A 14326-nucleotide genomic window follows, 5' to 3' on the forward strand; every position below is an offset into this window, starting at 1 on the left:
GCCTGACAGATCTCTGCGCTGTCCTGCGTGGAGGCGTGGGTCTTCCGGGGCCCACAGAGTCGGTGCCGCCGTGGGAAAGTCCCGTTTGAACTGGATGGTGTAAGTGGCATGCCCCGCCATCGTTCTCAGTCAGGCGGGAGGCACAGGTGCCCCGAAGTTGCCTGACAGATCTCTGCGCTGTCAGCCCCCCGTCCGCAAGCTGGGGCCCTACGAAACGCAGCTTCCCTCAGCAGCGCGGCCTCGTCCGGCCCCTCGGCTTAGGTTTGGGGTCGTTTTCCTGTGATGCTGACGAGAGAAGTGTCTAGGAGCCGGGGTGGGGGTGCGCACAGTACTGCCCGCTGAGGACTTGGGAGGGAAAGGATGTCAGCACAAAATTGGGGTGCTGGGGGCATCCGGCAGAGCAGGTGGGGGTCCGCTCCTGCTTGTAGGAGCGGGCACGGGAACGGGCTGCGGAGCTGGACGTGCTGCTCCAACGCGGGCGCCCTGCTCCGGGAGCCGCGGCGTCTAAGCGGGCTGAGTGGGGTTCTGGTCCGTGTGCCCCCGGCGCCCCTCGCAGGCCCGAGGCTAAGCCGCACTCCCCCTGTCCTTTCAGCTCAGCCGGCAGATCTCCTGAAGGTTCTAGATTTTCACAACTTGCCTGACGGAATAACGAAGACGACGGGTTTTTGCACATCACGCCGATCTTCCAAAGGCCCGGATGTGGCTTACCGAGTCACGAAAGATGCCCAGCTCAGCGCGCCCACCAAGCAGCTGTACCCCGGTGAGTGACACGCACGCGTGCGGGGCCGTGGGCATCTCCCCGCGCCCGCTTCCCGCAGGGCACGGTGCCGGAGCCTGCAGCCTGCATGTGTTCTGGGAGGAACACGTGGGAGGCTTTCCAGTGAGCCAGGTCCGGGCTCGCCAGTGGCAATGGCACGGTGGCCGTCAGCATCCGCCGCCAACGTGGTGCGCGGGCCTCGCTGTTCCCGCGCTGCCCCAGGCAGGCGTACGTCCAACTGCAGGCGGGCTGCCAGGACTCCAGATGCAGAGAGAGGAAGGACGGGTCCCGGGAACAAGGTTACGGCAAACCTCGGGGTCGTGGGGCAGGAAGCGCTTCCAGACAGAAGCTCGATTGGGGCCAGTGGCGTTGGGACGCAGGACTCCCGGCCAGAGAGAGTGGGCTTTGAACGAGAACAGTCTTTTAATTACACCTCAGGGCGGGAGCCGAGACGCAGACGCCGCATCCTGCTTGTCCCTGTCCTCCTGCCGGTGGGGCGACATGCGACAGACACCCCCTTTCCCGCCACCTGTCATTTAAATGTGCTCTGGGCTCTTCTGGACCTGAGTCAATAGGTGGGAGGCTGAGAACCTCTCCCCTGCCCTAAACGAGCTCCTCTTCTCGATTCAGGTCAGAAAGGGCCCAGGGTCGAGGGTGGGTGAACTCACCTTAGCAGGCAACCCGTAGTTATTATTACAAGGCTGCGCCCCATCTTTTTGGAGACCTGAATGTGACGAGTAATGGTTCTCTGTTCGTCCCACGTCCCATGGGTCCCTGAAGGACACACTTCTCGGGGCTGCATTTGCGCCCCCAAACCTTTCTCCCACGGCTCTGTGCTTACGGCCCTCTCAGCCTGCCTGTAAATCCGTCAGGACTTTTTGTCATTGTCTCTGAGAGGCCGGGTCACCCGTTTCAGGAATGTCACTTTGGTGAGATTGCCCAGAGTCTCCAGGTCCCTTCGGATCTCTTAAGAAGCCCATGTTCGGGCACCGAGCCACTCTAGGCTCCGACGTGCGGCCTGGAGCATTGCAGATAGAGGTCACTGTCAGGGCCCCTGGCCAGCTCCCCGCAGCATCTCGTTTTCATGCACCCACAGGAGCAGGTCTCAACCTTGGGGACAAACACTTTTTACCATCGTCACTGAATGCTCACTTGCATCTTTGCCCCGAATCGCCCACTTTCTGCCCCGTGTCCCCAGTTTAGAATTCCGGTCTTAGGGAGAGTCAGGGAAAGGCTCGAGGGGACCGGCTGCCCCTGACCACAGGCACTACCGTGCCTTGCGTGCCCGATGTCCGTTAAAGACCTCTGCTGTGGAAACAGGGTGTCCTGTCTTGGAGGGAGCCAGTAGTCGCTTTGCTGACAAATACTTTAATCTGATCCCTGTCACCCAATTCAGGGTCACGGGCACAGCAGACTCACTGGGGTTTGTGTCCTTGCATCCTCTCCGCGTTGCACGGTTTTGTGGCGAGACTCATAAGTCGCTCAGGTGGTGGAATGGGCCACCAACGACATTGGAGCCGCATGAATGTGCTGCTTCTGAGCTGACATGGGGACGTCTGGGGCCCTCTGCGGGTCCCAGAGTGCTGTCAGGCACCTGCACGACAGGGCACCCTGTAGATCAGTACGCTGACTTCGTGGACCAGGATCCGATGGGACAACACGGCCTCCTGGCCCCTCTCTCTCTCAGAGCCTCTGAATGACATGCTGCCTATTGTGGCTTTGCTCCAATGTCCCTCTGCCGGGGAGTGGCCGTGTCCGGCTGTGCCACAGACACCAGTATCTGCTGGGCAGGCACAGAGGACAGGACGCTGAGGTCAGGTGGCCACAGCAAGGCCGAGGGCCTGGCAGCCCTTCCTCCATTCTCATGCCGAAGATCGGGGTCTTTTCCCTATTTTGTCCCCCCTGGTGATTTCGGGGTGGCCGAGACTCCCTGTTCAGGCTCGAGGCAGGAGTTGGACACGATGATGTCCCCTGGCCCCCTCGCCCTTACCCTGGGTCTTCTCTCTGTGGTGGCCTTGGGCTCCAGAATCAGCCCCGTGCCGCAGAGCACCCTGTGCAGCAAGCGTCGGCTCTGATAGGATCCAGTTGAATAGCGCATGCACTTATTAAGCTGCTCCTGTGTACCCGAAGTGCCTCGCGCCCTGGGGCCTCGGCCGAGGTGAAAAGGAAGGGACATGAGGAGGTGCTGTCACTCCCGCTCTTCATCTGTAAGACGGGGCAGTGACAGCAGTGGCCTGGCATCGTCATGAGCGGGCGACGGGGAGTCAGGTGACCCTTCGAAACGAGAGCCAGGAAGTCACCAACTCGGACGACAATCGCGCAGTCCTCCCTGGGCGTGCATGGTGAGCTCTGAGATGCCTCAGGTCAAATACACCCTGGGCCCCTCGGTGCCCATTCATCCCCCAGGGACCGGAAGGGGCCACCGAGGTCCTGCTGCTGGCCTATGGCCGGGAGCTCCCCCTGGGGCCTGCACAGCAGATCCTGCTCTCTCCATGGATGGTACAGTTAAGGCTGTGACCTCCACGCCCCCTTCGCAAACAACATTTGAGGGACAGTGTGAAGCTGATGGCTGTGTGACAACAGATGGCCTCAGCAAACCCCTTCCCAAAGAAAGGCCTCCCATCTGGAAATGGAAGGCAGCGGAGTCGGATCCTCAAAGAAAGTGGCCTTTCCCCAGATGATGACCACGCCGACCATCACCACCTGCCACCTGGAGCTGTCCCCAGCCCTGGCGAATGGGGGCCTTGAACTGTCCCCCTGGGGCAGGGCCAGGCCATGGCACTGAGCGCAGCCAACAGACCCGCGGTCTACCTCGTTAACACAGGTGCCGACGCCTGGCTGGGCGCCTAGACCCTTCCCTGTCAGCACCTGTCAGCACCTGTCGGGGATTCTGGCCCATGGGGTGGACATTTCAGCCACCTCCGTCTCACCCTCAAGACATCACACGACCCTGCGAGCTGGCCTTTGGGGGTCTGCTTGCTTTCACTGTTAGGAGCAGCAGTGGTCCCTCTCGCCCTCACCCCAGTTCCCACAGAGGCTGCAGCAGGCGGTTTTCTCCTCCACCCCTCAGAAGTCTTAGGGTACCCTTGGCTGGGGGGCCTTGTAGGTTCCCTCGTCCTCAGCTCTGCCTCCTGCTCCAACCTCCAGAAGCACAGCGGCCTGGCTGCATAATGATTCCGCCAGCAGAGGGCACCCATGGACAGTTTCCTAACAGAGGCACAGACCCAGCTCTGCCACCTCCTGGGCCTGGCCTTCCGCAGCCAGCTGGTCGACCTTGCTGCTGTTCTAAAGCAGGAGCGGCTCTGACACTGGATTCTCCCTCACCCGGGCCCCGAGCCAGACCCACAGCTCTGTGCAGCAGGACTGGGCGTGAGGGTGCAGCCGCAGGCCCCGCCCCGTCCCCGCTCAGCGTGTCCACGCCGCCACCTCTGGGCGCCTCTCCTCCTCCTCCCGGCCAGCCCAGCAGTGTGTCGATGTGGGCTGAGCGGTTCTGGCTGGCTTGACTGCATCGATTGGCCCCCAGGCTGTCAGCAGAATTGCAGATTGCTGACTTCACACCTGGGATCGATGGGGAGCGGGGGCCGCGGTTCCCTGTCGCTCACGAGGGGAGCGGAGGGCGGGCCCAGGGACCAGGCCTGGGCACCCACGACCAGCTGCTCGGGTCCGGCTTCCAGTGGGCTCGGGGGTTTCTGGCCTGTGCTGTGGGCCTGTGGGCACGACAAGGCTTCTCCTTCTTCCTTTCCCCCTCTCTTTCTTTCCTCCTTTTCTCTCTCTCTCTTTCTGATTTAGATTGAAGTCTTTCGATTCCTTTCCCTTTGAACTGTTTTGATGGCTTGCTGCGGGCCGCCCTGGGCTGCAGGGTTGCCAGGCCCCCGAGCCGGCCCGTTTGCAGAGAGCCGTGGGGGCCACGGTCGGGGCCTTCCCGACTGCCTTCTGACCTGTGTCCTCTGTTCCAGCGTCCACATTTCCCGAGGACTTCTCCATTCTCAGCACTGTGAAAGCCAAGAAGGGCAGCCAGGCCTTCCTGGTCTCCATCTACAACGAGCAGGGCATCCAGCAGGTCGGCCTGGAGATGGGCCGCTCTCCAGTCTTCCTGTACGAGGACCACACGGGGAAGCCGGGGCCGGAAGACTACCCTCTGTTTAGGGGCATCAACCTGTCGGACGGCAAGTAAGTGGGCGCCACTGGGCAGCTCAGTCCCCCTGTCTGGAGGGTCCCACTGGCCAGGCAGGGGATGTGACAGCAGGGTGTGCACAGCAGCAGCTGCCGAGACGCCCACAGGTGGACGACGGGAGCGAGCACTGGGCCTGGAGTCCCGAGAGCCAGGCCCCAGGCCCGGATCGCCCTCCGTGGCTCTTGGGAGTCCCCTTCTCCCCGGGCCTCTGTCGCCCTTTATAGAATGCACTGGGGTGCATCAGCGCTGCTCTTGGCGTCAGGGGCAGAAGGCCACGTGGTCAGTCCCCCGTGGCTCAGCAGGCCACGTGGTCAATCTGTCCTGACTCAGAAAGGGCCCGAGGAATCCCAGGGCACTGAGTCATTAGATGTGGGAACGAATATTAAAACGAGGCTGGGCTTTCCAGAATCGTGCTGGGTGCACCCCTAAACCACGATATCTTGGACGTGGCTAACATGTCTAACATGTCTGAGGCCACGTGCAGTGAAGACCTCCAGGGCATGACCCTGCATTTCTCACTGAGCGTTCCACGTGGGTCCCTCGGTTCACTGTCACCCATCACGCTTGGCGTACAGCCACCTGCAGTTTGCCGTTGGGGGTTCAGACAGGCCGTGTGAGGCAGGACCACGTGTCTCCCTGCACTTGACCCTCTGGCGAGCCCACTCCAGGTTCAGAGTTTGCGCCCAGGGCTTCCCCGTGAGCTTGTGGGTCCAGACAGCTGAGCTCGTCTCAGAGGTAAGCAGTCTGAGGCTTCTGGAGCTGGAGTGCGTGTCACGAAGCACGTGCTGTGGCTGGGAGCTGCGCCCAGACGTATCTGGTTGCAGAGAACTAAGACTTCTTCCTCGGGTCACCGGTACTTTGCAGCGGCCACTCGTCTCGGTGTTCTTTGACGCACGCTCCCTTCGTTCACCGGGCTGTCCGTTTCTGTACAGGTGGCACAGAATTGCACTCAGCATCCACAAGAAGAATGTCACCCTGGTCCTGGACTGTAAAAAGAAGGCCACTAAATTCCTCGGCCGCAGCGACCACCCCATTATCGACGTCAATGGCATCATCGTGTTTGGCACCCGGATCCTGGATGAGGAAGTGTTTGAGGTAAGCAGGAAAGGCAGGCCGTCCCACGTGCCACCTGGCGCCACCTGGGGCAGACGCTGGTGAGCACTCGCTGCTCAGAGGAGGCCTCTGTGCCTGTCCCACTGGGTGTTTGTAGCCTGTGGCACTGGAGGGCCACGTGAGGGCAGCAGTGGACGCCTTCGTCCAAGGGGCCAACATCCGTGTTGGGGGTGTTGGGGACCAGCTGGGGAAGATGGGGGGCTTCGGGGAGCTGTGGCCCGAGGCTGGTGGAAGCATGCAGACTCCTGTGTCGGACATCCGAGGGCCATCCTGGGATGAGGACCAGCTGCCCGCTGGGTGGATGCGGAGGGCAGAGCTCAGCCAGCGAGTGGAGCCTCCTCAGGAGGGCGCGTGCCACCACGACCCAGGGATGCTACTGTGTGCCCAGCCGGAGAGACGCCTCGGGAGCTGGGCAGAGCGGCCTGGGAGCCTGCACTTCAACCCGCGGAGTTTGCGTTTCTCTCTGTCATAGATCGGAGTTCAGTGTGAGGTAGCGTTGGTGAACCGCGCCCAGATGTAGGTGACCCCCGCAGGTGCCCAGCGAGGGCATTGGAGTCACCGGAGCCTGTACAGTCCAGATCTCTAGGCCCGAGTCCCAAGGGGCTGTGGCAGTGGGCTTGCGGTGGGGCCTTGGAGCCTGCATTCCAGATGGCACTTCAGGGACCGGTGCTCCCCATGCGAGGGCCAGGTGCCGGCCAGGACCCTCCGGGGCCTTCCTGCCCTTACATAATAGGGCTTATGGAGAGAGATTCACCCCATGGCTCGAGTGTATTCAGAAACCGCTAGGCCTGGTGGTCTCTGAGGGCTCCCTAGCTCTCGGCTTCTCTCCCGGGGGTCCCCAGAGTCAGGACAAAATGGGCAGCATTTCCTCCCAGAGTCCCCGAGAGCCAGTGTGAGGCCCTGGACTTGCTCACGCACTCGGCCATGTGTGTGCAGCCCGCCCTCTGCCCCACCAGCCCCTGCTTCGCCAGTGCTCACGCCCGGGGTGGGGTCCCCGGTCCGTGCCTGCACCTGATGAGTGGGGTCCGCTGCGCTGGGCAGGTGTCGACGGGGCCCCGGGCCCTGCCGGGGGCACCGCGGGGGAGAGAGCGCATGCTTACTACTCCACGTTATCTTAACGGTGGAGGCTCCTGACGGGGAGGGCGGGCTGACCAGCTGGCCCCGAGCCGTTGAGCACGCGGGAGGAGTGACATCCTGAAGCCACCTCTCTGTAGGCCATGCTGGGGACATGGGGCAGAGCTGTGAGACAAGTCCTTGGAGCCACTCCCGGGGCTGCGGGCCGCGCTCTTTTGGACTGAGGGTGGCCTTGGGCACGTTGCTCTGATGTGTCTGAGCCTGGGCTGCTCCATCTGAAAGATGTGGCAGAAATGACATGAGGTTGACTGCGGTGTGCACCATCACCCCATCCTCCTCGTTCTCAACAAGTGTCAGCCGCTGTCCGGGAGGGACATCAGTCCAGCGTCGGAGCAGGTGGAGATGTGGGATGCAGCCCAGCTGGCCTGACATGGGTGACCGAGGAGGGGTCAGAAAAGCCACCTCTGCGTGGGAGTGGGGGAGGGCTGGGGTGCTGGTGTGTGAGGGCCACATCTATGGTCCTGCCCCGCCTGGGGCTCTGGTACAGGGCAGGTGTCCGGGACAGCCGACCCTTGGGACGGCGGGGTGGGCTGACGCCTGGATCCCAACGCGTGCTGACACATGCCGAGGCCGGCAGCGTGTGGCAGGTTTGAATCGATTTATCGTGCAGTTGCTTTTCTGTGTTGGGCCAAATCTTTGTAATTTCTAGCGCCTTTTTTGTGCTCACGGTGTGCCTTTTATTGGAAAGATTCAGAAAAAAGCTTTATCTATCTTTAAAAAATCAGGATTCTAAAGCAAATACTGTTTCTTCGGTTTTCTAAGTGAGCCAGAGAGGCCGTTTGCCCTGAGCGCAAGTACACGGGGAGCCCGTGCGGGGGGGAGGGCAGGCCGGCTCGGGCTCCCAGCCCTACCGTTTACCAACTGTGGGGTCTTGGCTGGTCTGCCCAGCCTGTCTGAGACTCAGTGGCCCCATCTGTCAAATGGGAACAGTAACCGTGCCTCCCCCATGTTGTGCGGGTTGGGACATGCACACACGTGGCTCACGGCCAGCATTCCTTAACTGGTCCTTATTGTTGTTATGTATCGGAAACAATTTATAAACAGTTTATCCAAAACGAGATGAGTCTCCAGTTGAACAGCCCGCTATCTTCTCTGCTCATCTTTGCGACAAGCAGCGCAGGCCTCCCGGGGCGGCCGGAGGCAGGCGGGCTTCCGCTGGAGACGGCAGGCCAGGAATTCATCCAGAATTCTGGAGGGCCATTCCCTCTGGCATGGCATTCGATTTGAGGAGAGCGGCTGCCAGGAAGTGGGGTTCGTGGGCCGCGAGCCGTTCACATTCCGAAGCCGACGTGTTCCTGGCCCCGGCCTTTCCGGGCTGTTGGCTGTGTGCACGCTGGACGATATGACCTGTCTCCGTGAGCCCCTCAGTGGTCCGGGGCCATCTTTCTTCCTTTTTTTTTTTAAATCTTTTCTTCGCTTTTGTCCTTCGTAGGGCAATGATAAAGTCGGGTGGCTTGGCCTCAAATTCCCAACCATGCTTCATCTTGCCTTGAGTGAGACAATTTTTATTTCTTTTGAATTAAAAGTGATGTGACTCCTTACCTTCCAGCAGAGGCCAAGTGATGACATTGCGCTTTAACCACGTGGAGGGACCGGCACATTGAAATTGATTCCTCTGGCAACCAGTTCTTCTCCTCATCAAGGGCCAGTTTGTCCCAAGGCCGAGGGAGCTGGGAGGGCTCTGGGAAGCTGGTGGAGGGCTAAGTCACCCTGCACCGCGGTGGGTACCAGACACCGGAGCATCCGCTGGCAGGGCAGCTCTGTGGGCTCTGCCAGGGCTGTCCCTGGCCCCCTAACCCCACCCCTCCGACCAGCCCACTCGGTGACGGCGTCCACAGGCCGGGTGCTCCCCGGGTCGCCATGTGCTTTTTCGGTTGGTGTTGCTGGTTAGACCTGGGCTGGGGATGGTGGGAACCAGGCTCTGGCTGGGGCCGGCGGGAACCACGGCTCCATCTAGGATACGGCCAGTATGTCCCTGTCCACTCCTGCAAATGCGCCTCCGGTGTGGGAGTGCCCAGCGCCCAAGTTCTTGGCCCCAGCCTGGAGGCCGGCACTACTTCAGGTCCCCTCACTGCCCTGTTCTTCTGGAGCCATCAGCGTGAAGGGGCCCCTCCCCCAGGGCCGCGTGGGACAGCTGTGCTGGCCGTTCTGAGTGCAGGGCCCACGTCCCTGCCTGGCCCAGGCCAGCGTGGCCACGGATACAGTCCCACGACTTCCATGGGAGACCTTGGCACACAGTGAGCAGCAGAGGGACTGGCGTCTGCATAGCCTGTCAGTCAGGGCCCATGTGCCCTGTTGATAGACGGGGACATGGAAGCTGCCAGGGCTGAGTCACAGGCCCGAGGTCCAGCATCGAGGGTGGGCAGCTCACACCCAGGCTTTCCCACAGCAGACAGCGTGTCCTGGGCGGGGCCTCGTGGGGGGCAGTGGGCGTGGCCAGGCCAGTGGCAGGTGGGGTACACCTGGAAGGGCCCGGTCCTTCCGGCTCTGTTCCAGGCACCCTGTCCACCCCGTGCCTGCTGTTTCCTCAGTGTCCGTTTGTGCTTCTCCTGGGGGCGCTGCCCCGCTACGTGAGGCTGGGTCTCAGCTCTGCCCACTTTGCGAGTGACCTTCCCTCATCCCTGGAAAGGACAGGGATTTTGCAGTCTCCATAAGTGTTCTGGGGTGGGGTTATGTGACAAATGTCTGTAATTTGGTGGCTTAACAAGACAGAAATTTATTCTCTCCCAGTTCTGGAGGCTGAAATCCTAAATCCAGGTGCCAAGAGCAGGCTGAGGCGTGTCCTGTGGGACGTAGAGGTCTGCGGGTGTCATGCCCACTAGCGACCACGGGTGTGACACAGTGTTGCAGCACCGTACCCAGAAAGGTGGCAGGATGACGAGGGTCTGAACTGTGCCCAGCAGAGGCTGAGCCACACCTGGAGTCTGAGCCTGGCACAGGGAAGGCAGCATGGAGGGGGGTTGGTGCCCGAGGGCGGAGAACCTCACCCAGGGCCCTGCTCGAAGGCCGCCCCCTCCAGGATGCCTTCCTTGATCTCCCCAGGCGGAGTCAGTCACTTGGTCACCTGGGCTGCCTTCTACAAAAGCCGGTTGAGTAAGTGAAAGAATGAGCGGTCAGAGCCTCTGGCCTTCGTGTGGAGGAGGGTGGTGAGCCTTCGTCAGGGATCAGGAGCTGTCGATGACGGTGATGGTGCTGATGGTGGTGGTGATGGTGCTGATGTTGATGGGGATGGTGATGGGGATGGTGGTGGTGATGATGTTGATGGGGATGGTGATGGGGATGGTGGTGGTGGTGATGTCGATGGTGGCGGTGATGGTGGCAGTGGTGGTGGCAGTTGCTGTTTTGTGGGCTTTGCTGTCCCAGGCCCACTGTGTCGTGCCCGAACCGTCACACCTAGTCCTCGGGACACTTCCGTGAGGTAGGTCTTATTACTCTCTTTACACGTGCACAGATCCAGGCCAGACAGAGTAAGTGATGTTTTTAAAGCCCCACAGCTGGTGACAGAGGGATCCAGTGCCCAGGCCACTGCCGGTCATCAGCACCTCGCCCCTCTGTGTGGTAGTGCCAGGGTCTGCGCCCCTTTCTCTGTGGAGCTTGTCACAAAGCGCGTGTCCCTATGCCCGTGGTCAGCCCGGCCCACACAGGCTCGCTGCTCTGCCAGTCAGAGGGGGAGAACGGTGGGTGGCTTCACTCACATGCTGTCCAGGCGACCAGTGTCTGTGGCGGGGCTGTTTAGCTCAGCGTCCAGGACCTCTCAGTCGACAGAGGATGCGAGTCCCGTGCCATTCACGGAACTTCATGGGCCCTGGAGGAGGCGGGCCTGTCCGCCCGGCCCCGACCCTGGCTCTGCCGCTCCGCCCCTTGGCTGGGATGAAGCGTCCGCTCTCCGAGTTCACTAAACTAGTCCCCTAGTCACTGCATCAGCGTCCAGTCCGATGAGGCTAGACTTGACCACCCCCTCCCTGCCCCGGTGCCCTCGGTCTCCTGTGGCACCGCACGGCCTGCGCCGCACGGGTGTGAGCAGACCGGCCTTAGACACACTCGAGCGGCTGCTGGCCGGAGGAGCAGGCGAGAATTGGACGGGACGGCGGGGGTGTGGAGTGGGGGCAGTCACAGCGGGGGACCGGGGAGGCGGGACCTGGGGACAGCAGGAAGTGGTTTCCGGCCACGTGGAGGTAGTTCTTTGACACTTGCCTGGACAGTGTTGGACTCTCTGTCCCGAGCATGCTGGAGACAGCGAGCGCCTGGCCGGGCCTTTGCTTTTCCATTGTGTGACTCACGGGCGAAAGGATCACAGTGGATTTTAAATGTGGTCCGTTTGGGCCACGAGAGCTCGAGCAGGGGAGTCGAGTTGGCTTCTGTGTGCGGAGTCGCCCGGGGAGTCAGGACCTGTCATGGAGGCGGGGCCTGGTGTCCCCGGGCACTGAGCTGGCCACGTACAATAGAGGAGGCTGTGCTGGGGCGACAGTGGTGGTTTGAGCCTCCACACGTCCTGGCCCTGTGCACGTGGGTGCTGACTCCGTTTCTCGTGGGGAATGCAGGCTTTCTCGGGCTCCTGTTCACAGAGGCGGGCGGGCTCCATGCTCCCACAGCCTCGACCCGAGTGGCTGCCCGTATCTGCAGGGCAGAAGCTGTACCCCGGCATCTCTCTGGGGGCCCATCTGGGTGTCACCGGGCTGGGATGCAAGCCCAGGTGTGCTGGCCTCTGGAGCCCCGGCCCTTCCTGCCGCCACCCTCCCTCTGTCCCCCAAGAGCTGAGCTGGGGCCCCGCCCCGTCTCTCAGTCCCAGTCAGTGGGCTGCCTTCCGCACGGGGGTGCAGGCTGCGGCCAGAGCCCGCTGGCAGCAGGAAGGGCCCTCCCTCCTTTGGCTTTGCGCCACCGGCAGCACGCTGGCCGGCCCCCCCTCCCGCAGCCTCGGACAGGAAGCGTGTGTCTCCTGAAGTCATCCGCGTGTCCTCCTCTACAAGTGTGAAGTGCGCCAGCTAAAATAAGGCTGCAGAATCACAGGAGAAGCCAAGCACACGGCTCCCCGGGGGCCCGTCGGGTTGGAGCGGCAGGTTCTGGGGGCTGTGGGGCGGGGCCGGCTGCCCGCAGAGAGGAGGGACGCAGCACTCGGTGGCACTGGAGGCGTCAGGAGAGACAGCAGGAGCTGTGCCTCCCTCGCTCGGGCCTGGGCCATCTCCCGTCTGCACAGTCCCCACAGCCCCCGAGGGGGCGAAGCTCTCCAACGAAAACTGCAATCCCCTTGACAGAGCAGCAGTGCCGGCTGGATAGAATCTCGTTATCGGAAGAGGCAGAACGGATTCTCTCAGCAAAATGCTCCTGCCTCAGCCCGGGCCAAGGACAACATGCGTCTTGCTGTGTCCCAGTGGCCGATGGCCTCTCACGCTGCCCAGCTTGTCCTCGGCAGGAAGATGGACCGCTGATAGCGGCTCCCAGGCGTTGAGGTGGCCAAGGGGAGTGGCCATAACGATGCTCAGCACAGTCGTAGAAGCTTCTAGCAGCTCAGCAGAGCTCTACTGGCCTGGCCGGGGCAGAAACGAGGCATGAAGAGGGAGGAAACAGTCGTCATGGGAACGAGGGACGGCGTGAGCACAGCAGGCACTGGCTCCTCTGGGCAGGCGGTTGGGGCTGCCACAGGGCAAGGTACAGGGCCTCCCAGTCTGGAGTTGCCGTTTAGAGCCAAACCGAGAGATTGAAGGGCTTGGCCTGGGGATCAAGGTGCAGAACCAAGTGTAGCCTGTGTTCACGAGGCCGGTGGAGCCGGTGCGTGTCCCCACCGAGGGCTGCCTGGGTGAAGTGGCAGTGTCGTTTGTGGGAGCTGGGAGCCCAAGGTTGTCACATGCACAGGACACAGTGCTTGAACTCACAGGGAGCCAGGCAGCTCTGGTGCAGGAACCGCAGGGGCTGCCAGGGTGACCTGGAGCCCACTCTGTGCCCCTTAGGAGAGGGACCCTCTGTGAGCCTTAGTCCGTGCGTCTGTGGCACGGGCGAGAGGGGAAACGAGCCCCCAGCCCCATCCTGGAGCGGCCGCGGGGACGGCTGGGGGCTTGTCCGGGCGCCCGAAGGCAGGGGCGAGAAGTCAGTCGTGTCCAGAGACACCGTGGGCGGGCGATGTGGAACACAGGGGTGGCATGGGGCAGTGCGCGGGGTCTGTGCCGGCAGCCCTCGGGTCGGCAGGCTGCTGCTGTGGGCGGGGACCCGGTCCAGGCTCCCTCGTGTCACCCCAGAGCCCCCGAGGCCAGCAGCCAGAGGCCATCACGTCCCTTCACCTTCTCCTGCAGGTCAAGGACAGGGGCTCCCCGTTTGTTCCCATTCGGTTGTGGGTCCACTGGGAGAGGGGACTCCCCGGCGGTGGCTGCGGGACCCCTGGCTGGAGAAGGGTCCTGAGGTCGCGTTTATCTCAGCAAGAAGCAGCACAGGGGGAGACGAGCTCCCTGCGGAAGCCGCACGGGTGTTCAGTGTCCCCGGCCCGAAGCCGACGCGCAGGGCCAGGCAGCTGGCCCGTTAGGGTTCTGGCCTTGCTGTGCCTCTCGGCGCAGGAGCTGTTTCTCTGCCCGGCCCACACGGCGTGGAGGCCGGCGTCCCCCGTGGCTGGATAGGGACACAAGCTCCCAGAGGCTGTGTCCTGTCTGGGGTCGCCGGGCTGGTGGACGGCGGGAGTGGACAGTCTCGCCTGTGCCCTCTTGCTTCAGAGAGAAGTTCGTTGGCTCTGATTTGCTATTGTAGCAGGAACAGGAGGAATCCTTGGGGACAGGAGGGGCACCTTCCAGGGGTTGCCTTTGGCTCAGAGCGTAAGGCGGGACCTCGGGCAAAGGCAGGGAGGGCCCTTGCCAGTCCTGGCTGCACCTCTGGGGAGTCTGACCATCTGTGCCTCAGGTTCCCTTCTCCACCGTGGGGGGAGGGTGGCTAGAACCCCGCCCTCAGAGAAAGGCACCCACAGAACAAACGAGCACGTTTCGGGGCATGAACCACCCACTGGAGGATTTGGTGGGAAAGTGATTTTAGCGGGGTGCAGGCGTGTGCAGTGAGGCGCTGCCCAGCGGGGGAAGGGGCTCGTAGGGCCCTGCGGCCGGCCATCCACGGGCCCCGCGCTCAGTCTGCTGCAGTGTGGGGGTGGACCACAGACGGCGGGGTGAGCCGGGGTC

At 62.4% G+C, this 14326-nt stretch overlaps 1 protein-coding gene across 1 annotated transcript in view; it reads left to right on the top strand.

The window, feature by feature from the left end:
• The first annotated feature begins 345 nt into the window (after positions 1-345).
• COL5A1 (collagen type V alpha 1 chain) overlaps positions 346-14326 on the top strand; it is a 100158-nt gene continuing 86177 nt past the window's right edge. Inside the window, exons 1-3 of the mRNA XM_023521056.1 lie at positions 346-760; positions 4714-4927; positions 5864-6026. Of these exons, the coding sequence (XP_023376824.1) occupies positions 361-760; positions 4714-4927; positions 5864-6026 (777 nt within the window). The 5' untranslated portion in view covers positions 346-360. The remainder of the gene's footprint in view (positions 761-4713; positions 4928-5863; positions 6027-14326) is intronic.

The sequence above is a fragment of the Pteropus vampyrus genome, unplaced genomic scaffold, assembly GCF_000151845.1.
Source record: "Pteropus vampyrus isolate Shadow unplaced genomic scaffold, Pvam_2.0 Scaffold289, whole genome shotgun sequence".
NCBI classification, from domain to species: Eukaryota; Metazoa; Chordata; class Mammalia; order Chiroptera; family Pteropodidae; genus Pteropus; species Pteropus vampyrus.